The 12963-nt window shown below is 39.7% G+C and overlaps 1 protein-coding gene across 4 annotated transcripts in view; it reads right to left on the bottom strand.

The window, feature by feature from the left end:
* The window catches only part of AGMO (alkylglycerol monooxygenase), a 117523-nt gene that overhangs the window by 42871 nt on the left and 61689 nt on the right, over positions 1–12963 (bottom strand). For 2 of the 4 annotated variants that reach the window (XM_083578746.1, XM_083578747.1), the window contains exons 11-13: positions 5180–5262; positions 3953–4058; positions 1691–1906 (exon numbers count right to left, since the gene is read on the bottom strand). In XM_083578746.1, the coding sequence (XP_083434872.1) occupies positions 1706–1906; positions 3953–4058; positions 5180–5262 (390 nt within the window). In that variant the 3' untranslated portion in view covers positions 1691–1705. Of the gene's footprint in view, positions 1–1690; positions 1907–3952; positions 4059–5179; positions 5263–12963 lie in introns of those variants that run through there. The other 2 variants (XM_083578748.1, XM_083578749.1) reach the window with 1 other exon arrangement.

The raw sequence follows: 12963 nt of genomic DNA, 5'->3' as shown, positions 1-12963 counted from the left end.
TCCCTATGTGGTGATAGGTGGTACTTTCTACATCATGATAACAGACAAGGTGACTGAAATGATAGATTCTACCTGTCATCACACAGAGAAGCACCCATAATAGTCACCATATGAAGCTAATGAGGTAAAATAACCTGTTACTCTACCACATCAGAAGCAAACAATGGAATTGGACCTACAGATCATCTTTTTCCAGGGCATAAGTGTAAGTCAGAATGATGGAATGCTAATAGGAATATGAGATGGAACATTCAGCCCAGCCCCACTAATACACATAGTTGAGGGCAAACAGAAAGTTGGAACAGTGTATTCACTGAGACACCAAAGGAAATACCTTTAGGATCACAAATTCTCTTGTGATCTCTGTCATGTATTTTTGACCCCCAGCATTGTTGCCACTAGAGCAGGCATGGCCAAACTTGGCCCTCCAGATGTTTTGGGACTACAACTCCCATCATCCCTAGCTAACAGGACCAGTGGTCACGGATGATGGGAATTGTAGTCCCAAGTCTGGCCATGCCTGCACTAGAGCATACCAATGGCCAGTACCTCCCTCCTCTAACAAGCTGCCACAGTGGTGGCAAGAGTAAGGAATAAAGTGTATTGCTTCATTGCAATTGTGCCTGGATCAAGATCTCTGGCACATGATACAACCACATCATGCTGGGTGATCATGGCTGTTACCAGTATTAGCCTAGGATACTATTTTGAAGGGGTGAAATAGGAAATCAACCCTACACTAACATCATGATAGTGCAGCAGTTATTTCACCACTTCCTATATATCTGCTAGTGCAGAAGTTTCTACAATCAAGCTGTTAAGAACCCTGGATTCTCCTTTATTTGGCACGAACGTGAGAAACAGCTACGCCCTATATCTTATTGTACAAAGCAAAATACATGCAATTAAAATAAGTATTCCCTGGACTATCCATACCTTCCTCTCCCTCTCCCCTCTCTCTCTCTCACACACAACCACAAGTTGCTTACCTGTGTCTATTTTAGATTATAAGACCCTTGGGTAGGAACCTCCCATGCCTGTCATTTGTAATGTGCACCACAGTCAGGTGTACACGCATATGTAAAAGTACAGTGAATTTAAGCTGCAGATAAAAATATCCAATCCTTTTCTCCACAGAAGGAAAAATTGCAGTTGAGAAGCACTGTCCTTTCTGTAGTGACCCCCACAACAAAAACCATCCCTCCTAGCCTTCTTGAATGAGCACTACACTTTTCTAGTTGTTGTTCAGATAGACATTCGGTGAAACTTAACTAGCTTGCTTCAGTGATTTTTATTTTTATTTTACTTTATTTTTAAAAAATTGTTTTCAGCTGGTAAGTAGGATAGAAGTTAAAACAATTATACAGACTTTTAGTTCCATTTTATTCAAGATAGAAGGTGGCCACCAAGGCAAATATATAAGCTCTTGCTTAATAACTGCAGTTGTAGTCTGACAATCAGATCATATTTGTAGAATTTTTACTACTAGTTAAAAATGTTACGTGAAGCATAGGTGTTAATTTTTCAGGACATGAAAGCACCACTTGAGCAAAGTCAAGTTTGCATATTTTAAATAGATAAAAAAATGTATTCCAAAATACAGATATAATTATAATTTCCTTTTTATTTTAGTAAATGCAAGCACAATAGAAAACAAAGGTAAATATAATCAAGATGAGCATCAAGTAACAGATTCTATGGACTGTTATTTACCGTGGGCAAAATTCAATATTGCGCAAGTGGACTTCCACCCAAGCAACAGAACTTCACCTTTCTGGTCCTTCCCCCTGCAGCCCCCAACACACCCTGAAAAATCTGCTCCAGCAGGTTCCCTACCCTCCAGAGCAGATTTTGAGGGCATGAAGGGTTCTGCAGGAGGAGTGCATGGACAGCGTTGGATACAACCCTGTAAATATAACATGTTTAAAATATATACATTTAATACATAGATCCTTGGAGGGGAAAGGGTTACTTTCTGATTACTGTATTATATTTATCTAAGAAAGACTGTACTTTACACTTGTACACAAATGTGTATCACCGCTTATTATTGCCTCAACTTGTCAAATAGGAATGACATAAATACTGCCAGATGTTTCTTTTGCAGCAAGAACTACAGAAAACACCATTTCCAGTTTCTTGCAGCCACAACACAGTCTCACAACCACAAGTTTCCAACAAACATTTTGTTTACTTTCCTGTGATGGAAGTAATGAAGTCTCATCTTCAACAATATGCTTGACAGTTTCGAACTTCACTTTTTTTTAGTGTCCCTCAACTAGTTATAAATACATACTGATTGTAATTAAGCCCTGTAAAAATTCTTCTCTTGATTTTACCACCTGAAATTGCAGCTGTTGGCTGACACTATCAAAGCCTCACAATTCCAAACTCACGTGCAAATCTCATCAAGGGCAGACATTTCTAATTGATTCCAGAAGTCTCTCTTTTGCTCAGATCAGGGGGCAGGAGAAGAATAATGAGCAGCTTCCAAACAGTGGGCGCTGAGCTTCAGGCATGGAGATTTTAAAAGCTCTAACTTGGCTGCCCTGCCAGAAATGCAGAGCAATTTTACGGTCAATTGGCCAGAGCATCTGGAACCATACATCATCATCTTTAGTTGATGGTGGTGAATCCAGCTCACACACCAGCTAAGGCTAAAATCAGTAATGACTCTGTCACACCTAAGTGGAAACTAACTTAATCTACTGAATGTAAGGTTCAACTATGATTTCTTTTCTCCAAGGGGTATTATTACCCCCAGGGCTCTTGTCTTGTCAAGAAAGTCCATCTTACTAGTCCACAATGGCTGGATTTTCTCTTTAGCAAAGATAACAGAGAGAATTAATATTACAAGCTCAACTTGAATTTATTTAGATCTAGGTGTGCTGACAAGGCTTTTTATCATGAAGCTTCATGGGAGCTTCCTTCCATCACTTCCTTCCTCCAACATCTTATACAGCATGGGGGTAGGCATGGCTATGGAGTGGCTTGCGGTTCTTACATTTGACAGGAAAACACAGCTGTACATCGCAACCAATACCCAGGTTATGACAGTCCTTCTTACTACAAAGATGAGCAAGGCTATAGAACAGTATATATACAGATGATACTAATATTTGAAGATAAAAATCAATGGAACCATTGCTGTCCAAACTACACAATCACCTTTCCTGTCTTGCAAATGATGTCTGGTCAAATGGATTTTTGAAGCGTTATTATACAAACCAGCAAAATCAATCAGCAGGTTGAGAAAGATCAACATGTACCATGAGCAATTATGACTCTATCATATTGCATTCAGATCTCATAAGTAGTGCTATATGTACACCATTTGAGTGCTTACTGCTAAAGCCAAAGTAAAATACAACTGTTGTATTCTGACAAGGCCTTTCTCTCCATCCTGCCACCTTCAGACACATTTGGTGAGGACACAAGAGAGGGCCTTCTCAGTGTTTGCTCCCAAACTGTGGAACTCTCTTTCATGGGAGGCCAGCCTGGGTCTCTCTCTGTTCTCCCTTTGTCATCAGGCAAAGGCTCCCCGCCTCCTCACACTCAACAGGCATTTGGCTACTAACTGGCTGTTGTGGAAGTGTCTTCAGAGGGTGGGTCTGGTGCTTTTGTGTGCCTGTGTGTGTGTGCTTTTAAATGGTTTAAAGTGTCTTCAATGATGTTTTTAATAGGATTCCTTTTTTAAAAAAACCTTTGTATGTATTGTGTTTTTAGTTGTAGCTGCTTTAAATAATGCTGTGAGCTGGCTTGGGCCCTGCACCAGAAGAAAAGTGGGATATAAAATAAAATAAATAAGATCATATCTGGTTCATGGTGCTCACTACACTCTGTTATGCTTGCAAGCACTTTTTAAATATTGCAAACCTCTAAGGTCCAGAAACATATATAGTTTATTCTTAAAATAAATATATGCACTATATGATAAATTAAGTTGCCTTACCTCATATGTCATTGACAGAAGTGCAATGTAAGTTTTCAAGTAACCAAGTTTGAGCAGGGCAAGGAAAGTGGAACAGCGGATAGATTCCAAGAAGGGAGCTTCAGGTCTAAAAATAAAGAACTGAAATTAGTAAGGTCTATTTTTAGTTCACCAGCTCAGGGTTTGATTGGCATGTATCCTTGCAGTAAAGAAGAATCACAATTACCCCTCTAAAACATCAGTTGTGGGCCCAGTCACAGTGCCACCCTCCCCCACAGTCAGTGTCATAATATATGATTAATAACTCAGGCAAACAACAATCTGGATTAAAAATGGCCACAACTTTATTGATTACAAATGTAGGTGGAATTTTAGCTCAATCATTGGGTGCATATGCATTCTAGCCTCCTGCTGGAGGTTGTGCCAGGATTATGGCATCCCCAAGACACTAATCTACTGAGCTGGCCATCTTGAGGCTGCCGCTGGAAGTCTTATGGACTGTCTGCCCCACGCTTGACTTCAGGACAAAGACATCCACCGAGACCCCTTTAGCAGGATACCCTGAAAACACCACTGGATCAATACTGGGAGATGCACCACTTCACCCCATGCTTAAAGACTAGTATTCCACCCTATGCCTTTAACCACCAAAAGTTGTTATGTTTTGCTAGGGGGAAGGCAAAACTTCTAGACTGGCCAATACAGGGAAATTCTTTCCTGGCTCTGAATACGGCAACCATTTTGAACCACAGCAAGGTCAGGAGATACACGGGAAGCAAAATAAGGTTAAACTGTGAACAAAGAGAATAGAGTGTTGTTAATGCTGGCTGGGATTGGCTGGGAGTCCCAGAATAGTTGGAAAGCCGCTCATTGGCTAGGCTGCACTAATGCACATTTTGTAAAGGAATTCTAAACCTCCATCATTGTCACATTTTTGTATTGTAAGAAACAATTTTGGCAATCAAGGGCTTGGACCCACTGTTTCTATAAGTGGATTTCCACCCATGGAGCACTCCTCCTGGAAAAAAGGGTTAGGGAGATTATATTCATTGACTTCTCTTTCAACCTGAAAAGCTGCTCCAAAGGGTTGGGGACCCTAGAGTTCCCATAAGGAGAACAGGGAAAACTGGCAAAAATTGCCTCCCTTCCAGCGGGATCCTCTTTTCACTGAAGTGACACTCTGAATCCAACCCAAGAGGCTGCATTTGCAATATAAAACATACAGAAATGAAATGCTCAATTACTTACCTTTGCTCTATAAGGAATCCAATGGAGGTTAGTGTCAGGATAATGTAGCCAACTCTCATGAGAATAGTTACCTGTGATAACGTCTGTTAAACCAACAAGCAGACAAATTACTCATTTAGGTTGACTCTCTGGAGGAATATTGAATTCTAAACTTACCAGTGAGGCAGTCTGAACTTTCACTCTCAATTATATTACTTTGTTACTGTCTGCTTTCAGAGTAGTTTGATACTTTGAACCTTGCAACTAAAAATCGACTACAGATTCTCCATTCCCTCTTAATGTCATTATGTTTCAAGGCTGAAGGTTACAAAAATTGGATATTTTCTCCCAAATCGTTCTTCACACAATGTTAGCCTTGAAAATAACTCCTTCGCCGTTATTATTGTTTCCTCTCCTGAAATTATTTGAACCCTCAATGACCTGAACCAAAGAAGTAGACCTGTTTTCTAAATAAATACCATATCACATATCTGCTCCCCGCCCCCTGCAAACTGTTAATAGCATTACATCTTTGTATTTTCCAATCTTGGCTCCCTAGAGAGCAGTGGCAACTGAAAACACTATCCTATTAAAAGGAAAAAAGAAAAGAAAAACAGAAAAGAAAAGAAAAATGAAGCCAGTTTGATAATTTATCACAGTTTCAGCATGAGCTCACATTTATGCATTTGCTTCTTAACAATTCAATATATTGACCTAGAATCAGTAGAGCATAAATATCTAATTTCAATGGAACATTTGTTGAGATATATTCCATTCAATAGAGATATAAAGATTCAGGACTTGAATTCTCAACAGAGATTAAGCAAATGGGGTAAGGTGACAGGGTTACTACTGGCTTAGGGCCCTGATGTATATGTAGTGGCACATTTTTCTGCCTCCCCAGTCAGACTAGGAACAGCAACGGCAGCAGTTTGCCAGCAAATAATGGTATAAGGATTACATCAAGGAAGGGAACAGAGACACACACAATTCTTTTGTAATGCCCTGATGTTTTCAGACAGGACTGCTCAACTCATGATTTTGAGAACGACATTTACATTAACTGGAGAGGGCCACACCAAAAGGTAACCTACACTATGATATTTTCTTTCATTTTAACTCATTTGGTTAACACCCCTGTAACCCCATATAATGCTCTTTTCTCTACAGACCACCACACAGTGGTCTTCAACCTTGGATTAGTAAGCTTAACTGGAATGTTGAGCCAAGCTCTTTGCATCTCTCTTCTGTTCAGGAGAAAAGGGAGAGTGGAAGCAGTGCATAGTTAAACTATGGGATTTGCTCCCACAGGAGGCGGTGATGACCATCAAATTAATAATAAATAATAATAATAATACATTTTATTTATACCCCGCCCTTCCCGGTTTAAAAACCGGGCTCAGGGCAGCTAACAGCAAATATAAAACATTGATTAAAATGTGACTTAAAAACAGCATGAAACAGCATAAAATACAACATAAAATGAAGCATCAATATCAATAAAATTCAAGAATTCAGGGGTCATTTGAGGGGGGACCCCAGTCAGTAGACATCAAATGATCACCAGGGCTAACTGGCCAAGTTGGTCCTACTAGGGCCAGCAAGGAAACCAGGGAAGAATTTAAATGTGGGGTCCCAGAAAGGGTTTCTTCATAGAAGAGGAAAGGGGAAAAGGGAATAGAGGATCAGGCTAATTCAAACTGAAGGCCAGGCGGAATAGCTCTGTTTACAGGCCCTGCAGAAGGAGATCAAGTCCTGCAGGGCCCTAGTCTCATGGGACAGAGCATTCCACCAGGTTGGAGCCATCACTGGAAAAACCCAGGCCCTGGTGGAGGATAATCTGGCTTTCTTAGGGCCCGGGACCTTTAAGCTATTATTATGCATGGACCTTAGGGTTCTCTGCAGGACATACCTGCAGAGGCGGTCCCGTAAGTACGAGGGAGGGAAATGGTTATCAATGGCTACTAGCTATGGTAGCTATGCTCTGCCTCCACAGTTGGAGGCAGCAGTGCTACTGAATGTCAGTTGCTGGAAGGACTGGAAGGGAGAGTGCATGAGGGTTTCCCATAGGCATCTGGTTGGCCACTGTGAAAACAGGATGCTGGACTAGATGGGCCATTGGCGTGATCTAGCAGGCTCTTCTTAGGTTCTCATGCTAAGGAAGAAGAGCAAACAGCCTCTTGGGTTTCAAAGGTGCTTGTTTGCAGGAGCCACAGGAGGTACAGGCATCCATGGACGGCCACCACAGGTATCACGGTTAGACCGTCCTCTCTCTTTTCTTTCTATAAAGCTCAAAGTGTATATTCTTCCATTTCTCTTTCTCTCTTTTCCTCCACCTAACCTCCTTTTTCTCTGTTTCCACAGGCTGTCAAATTTTCTGCATCTCCCCATTTCTTACTCCCACTTTGTTTTCCCACAAGTCTTTTTACCATGTTTCCATTTTTCCTATACATCCTGCAGCACTCTCTCTGCATGCTTGTGCTTCAGTTTTTCCTCGTTCAGACTCAATCTCTGCTTCATTTCTGCTCCTCGCTTCCCATCAGTAGTTGGTGTCATAGGGCAGAGATGCAAATCCACCCTCATGACACCAGTGTTGCTGCTGTTCAGCTGGAGACTGCTGCTGTGTGGATGAACAAGAGGGGATGTCAGACTGGCTCTGCCAGTGCCTTACCATCAACCCGGTCCTAGTAAACTGCAGCAACCCCAGTGCCAGAAGAGCAGCTCTGCCTCACCACACTGACTGTTCTTCTTGCTGACTTTAGTAGCAACAGCACCCAAGGCTTTTATTTTCCCAGCAATTCACACAGCGATATCCTGTAATATGCTGCCTTTGATTTTTGTGCCACATCCAGTACCATTCCACTAGAGGGCCCCCCAATCCTCGGTAAAAATCAGGAATCTTCACCTGTGGAAGTGCCACTTGTGCAAGAGTACCTAAAGAAACACGCCACAGAAAATAGGCTCTGCCGGTTTCTCAATTTCTAATTCTGCCACATGTAAAATGAAGGTAAAAGATATATGAAAACAATAGCAGTTGCTTTTGATATTATTTTTAAGGAGGCACAGGATATTGACCAAGGGTGATTCCACCCGAAACTTAAATACATTTACCTTAAAAAAAATCAAAGAAGCATAAACTGCAGTGGAAGAGTCCTATAATGTTAGTCTTCATAGTAGAGTCTGAGATTTCTAATTCAGACTGCAGGGCTCAATAGTAGATGAAAATGCATGAAGCTGTACTAGGAGCTTTTTGAGCTCAATAAAAAGTTTTCTGAAAGAATACCACAGCCTTCACAGTGATCCCTTCCCCTCAAAGGCATTTGAGGGAAGGATGCTGTTGGACAGGATTCTCAAATTTAATAGCAGTGAGAACTCCTTTTGTCCATGTTTGGAGAACACATCAAACCACAAGATCCAGGCTATTTCTGAGTGGGTTTTGTTTTACTGAAGAGTCAAAAGGCACCCCCAGGGATTCTTAACCAAAAGTTTTAACTCCTTTTAAACTAAGAAAACAGATTCACTGCCTTTAAAAAAAACCAAAACACAATCTAACCAGTTTACAAGCCAACACACATTTCTTCCCAGGACAAACTATCAAACCGCAGATTTACTGCTTCACTTCAAGATAGAGAGATCCAAAAAAATGAGGAAATTTAATGTAACAGTACTTCACATTATTGTTGTTGTTGTTTTCTCGAAAAGCATTTTGGCCAGTAGGCAAACCTCCCCAATAACTCATGATTTTGTATAAAAAAATAAAAAAAGAGAAATGTATTCAAGTTAAATTTCAAGGTATAGCTTTTTCCCATGAAGCAAAAAAAGATAATTTTAAGCTCAATTTTGGGACGTGCTGCTGTGTTGTTTTTAATGCATTGCTATGCTTTTTCATAATTTCTTGTATTGCTTTTTGTGGTTTTTATTAATGTAAGGAACCATGTGGTCCTTTGGAAGAGCAGGTTACAACCTGAAAAAATATATTTACTAGAGAAGCTATCTACTTGTTTAAAACATAGGATGAAAGAGTACTGTGCTCAGCGCCCCCTCCCCCCCCAGGCAATTCTTGTCTTGCCTCTTTCTCCCCAACAGCTTATTTCAGCTAGGAGTGCTGAATACAGCTAAAGAATGTGCGAGAACTGGCTCTGGACCTTAGTGGACTCTGGTTGCAGCCAGCCAATTTCAAAGCCAAGATAATCACCTCCCTATCTAAAACTGAAATCCTGTGGCTAGTAAATTATGCAAACTCCCATTTAATGAAAGTAGAGTTACTCTGACCTGCAACCTAAGCAATAATGTTCTGGATTAAAGTAAAAACAGATCTGAAAAAGTCCTGGGAAAAGAGAGGTACAGCAGCCCTGTGCAGTGGCTTGGTGACACATGGAGGGAGAGACAGAGATCATACTCTCTGTCCCCACTCCCAGGCTCCATGTGTTTATCTGAACAGCACCCATACATATATAACCAGCATACACATAGGCTTTGCTCAGACATCTCGATGAGCACATGGAGATCAGGATGGTGACAGCAGAGGCAATACCAATTCCTCTCCTCTGTGCATTAACTGATGTTTAGAAAGATCTCTCTCTCTCTCTTTTATTAAGATATAATCATTGCAACTGATTTAAAGATACTGTATTATCTCTCACTGGTGACCCATAAATCATGTTGTTTCCAGACACAGGATGAGTAAATCCCATTGATAAATTGTTATTACTGTAAATAGCATTTAGAGTTTTTAATATACATTGAAATACTTTGCAAACATGAAATCTCTCTTTCTCTCAGTAACAGCACTGGAATGATACACTTTGTTGGCTTAAATAAATAATAATAAATGTTTCAGCTGCTAACCCTAACAGGGTGATTTGTGAGGATGTGTCATCCTTATTTATCCCATTACGATGCAAGAGGATACTGACACTGGAAAATAGTGAATTCTGTGACCTATGGAAGATCTGAACCAGGGAAATTTGGCTCACAGCTCATACTCTTGAAATCTTAAATATAAAGATGTGTGATTTGAATAGCTCATACACACAATTTTTCAACTACAATATGTTTGCACATATATTCAGTCATGGGAGTCATTTGTAGATATTATCAAGAGCCTGCAAATTAAAGATATGTGAACATCTGACATCTTTCACACTGTGCCCTCAAGACTGAATAGGCCAAGTGCTGTTGGGAGGGAAAGAGTTCAAGAAACAAGAAGCATGATATGGAGAAGGGGTGACAGTTAGATTCAGCAAGTCAGGAGGAGCAGGAATAACCTGCATGTTTCTAGTTAATATCAAAGCAAAATACATGGTAGATGTATATAAATTTTAAACATATTGTGTTATATAAATATGCATTTATTACGTATAGTTTTCTATTTACAATCTAATCATACAGGAGACGCACACTAGAGTTGTTCCTGTATTTATGTTCCACATTTATATTTGAAATGTACAAACCACAAAGTGGAACTTGGCAGTTATTGTGTTAATTTTCTAGGTGCTGCGCCAATAAAATAAAATAAAGAAAATAAACAACTTAGATCACTAATCTAAGCATTTGCAAGTTGCAGTGGGAAAGGAATGTGACTGTTACACTTTAATGGCAGTGTAAGAATCCTCTCTCTCCAAACAAAATACACATGAAGCATGAACATATAAAATAAACGAGAATTTATATACTGCAGTATTTGTATTTAACCAGGGGAAAGGGATGATCTCTGGAACCACAGCAGGATCCCCAATTATAAATTAGGCACAGCTTTTGAAGTGTGGTTATTGACAGAAACTGAACAAAAAATGGGATTTTTGTTGTGTCGAAAAGAGAGAAAGCTTTCAAATTTACATACTAATTCAAATAAACTTTAAACGATTCTGTGATTTTAAAGCAAAAGTACTTCTCTCATAAATATGATATCCCAGAGCACCAGCAGTTCCCTTTTCATGAGTGGAAGTTATGTTTACATCATTGCTTGGCAAAAACATTTCTTTTTCACCAGGTCTTTGGCTCTTAATTATCTGTAGCCTCAAGTGAGCGGAATGTTTTTAATCCTAACTTTTAAAAATGGGGTTGTCTTTTTATGTGCATTTCAAGGTTTGCCTTTGACTATTCATATAGTGCATATCACTTTGAATTACCATAGTAAAAAAAAGGAAATCAATACATTTTATAAATCAGGAAAGTAATAATAATGTTCTAAACTCTTGCAGCTTCCTTAACATACTTGATTGGATCCAGACAGGCATGCGGGTATTTCCTCTGAAGGAAGCTTTTGTGGATCCAGGCTACTGTATTTAGAAATGCAGGAAGTTGCTTGATACTAGTCGACTTTATCCAGTATCGCGGATACTACCTGGCAGCTGCTTTCAGGATTCTAGGCAGCGCTTTCTCAATGGCCTACCTGGAAATGCCACAGATTGACCTTGGAACATTTCGGTTGCACAGCATGTGCTTTACCACTGACCTATAGCCCACACACATTTAGATTTGGTAGAGTATTCGTACAAAAATTAAATCCAGGTTTTAAAATGCATTTGCATACAAATTGCTAGTTTGAAAAAATGGACTGGTATCAAGAAATGGGACAGGGAAATATAAAAGATTTGGAGCAGATGTGTTTAGATCCAAAGGCTTCTATGTGGAAGGAAACTAAAGACAGGAAGTCAGGCAAAAGGGTAAGTTGTATTATCCCAGTGTTGTGGAAAATATGAGCCAAATGTAAAAATTACTTAGGCCTGCCACAATTCCCAATGGCCTCAGTATTATTTGATCCTCAAATTAATAAAAATGTTTTTTTAAAAAATGATGTTCATCAATTGGCAGCAAGCAGGGTTAACTAAATATATTGACTAGCTTGAGGACAACCATGTTAAACAACTTGCCCTTATGATGGAAACAATTTTTTTTCATATTTGAATATTTCCAGTTAAGGGATTTTAAAAATAACTGGCTGAAACTTCAAAGGGCTGCATTAAGAAAATGATTTTTTTTGAAATATTAATATAGGGGGAAAAGAGCAAAGGTTGTCAAAAAAGCTGTCTCTTATTCCATTTTATTTTATGGTGAAGGAGAAATGAGACCCTAGCTATACTCAAAGATGGAAAGAAATGATAGGATGACAAATTCAAAAGACTAAATGGAAATAAAAAATTCATAGAATCATAGAATTGCAGAGTTGGGAGGGACCTCAAGGGTCATTTAGTCCACCCCCCTGCAATGAAGGGATCTCAACTCCTCCTACTCTTCTTCTTCTTCTTCTTCTTCTTCTTCTTCTTCTTCTTCTTCTTCTTCTTCTTCTTTGGCGATCACTCATAACCCAGTAAGATTGTCTTCCATAAACACGGTTTTAACAATGAGTCCATAAGTGCTGTGGAGGCCAATTCTGGATACACACATCCTTTCACAGTGGGGACATTGGTTCCCGGGTGGGAGTTGATCACAGTGTGGATTTGCCAAGCATGCCTTCCTCTTAGCACGTTTCTCCCTTGCATCCTGAGTTTGAGTGTCTTCAAAGCCCATGACACTTTTGGTAAAGGCTGTTCTCCAACTGGAGTGTTCACAGGCCAGTGTTTCCCAGTTGTCAGTGTTTATACTACATTTTTTTTTAAAGATTTGCCTTGAGACAATCTTTAAACCTCTTTTGTTGACCACCAGCATTACGCTTTCCATTTTTAAGTTCAGAATAGAGTAGTTGCTTTGGAAGACGATAATCAGGCATCCACACAACATGACCAGTCCAACGAAGTTGATGTTGAAGAATCACTGCTTCAACACTGGTGATTTTTGCTTCATCCAGTACATTGATATTAGTT

This window comes from Podarcis filfolensis (assembly GCF_964270895.1).
Source record: "Podarcis filfolensis genome assembly, chromosome: 12".
Classification (NCBI taxonomy): Eukaryota; Metazoa; Chordata; class Lepidosauria; order Squamata; family Lacertidae; genus Podarcis; species Podarcis filfolensis.
This window is presented reverse-complemented; position numbering and strand designations above follow the sequence as displayed.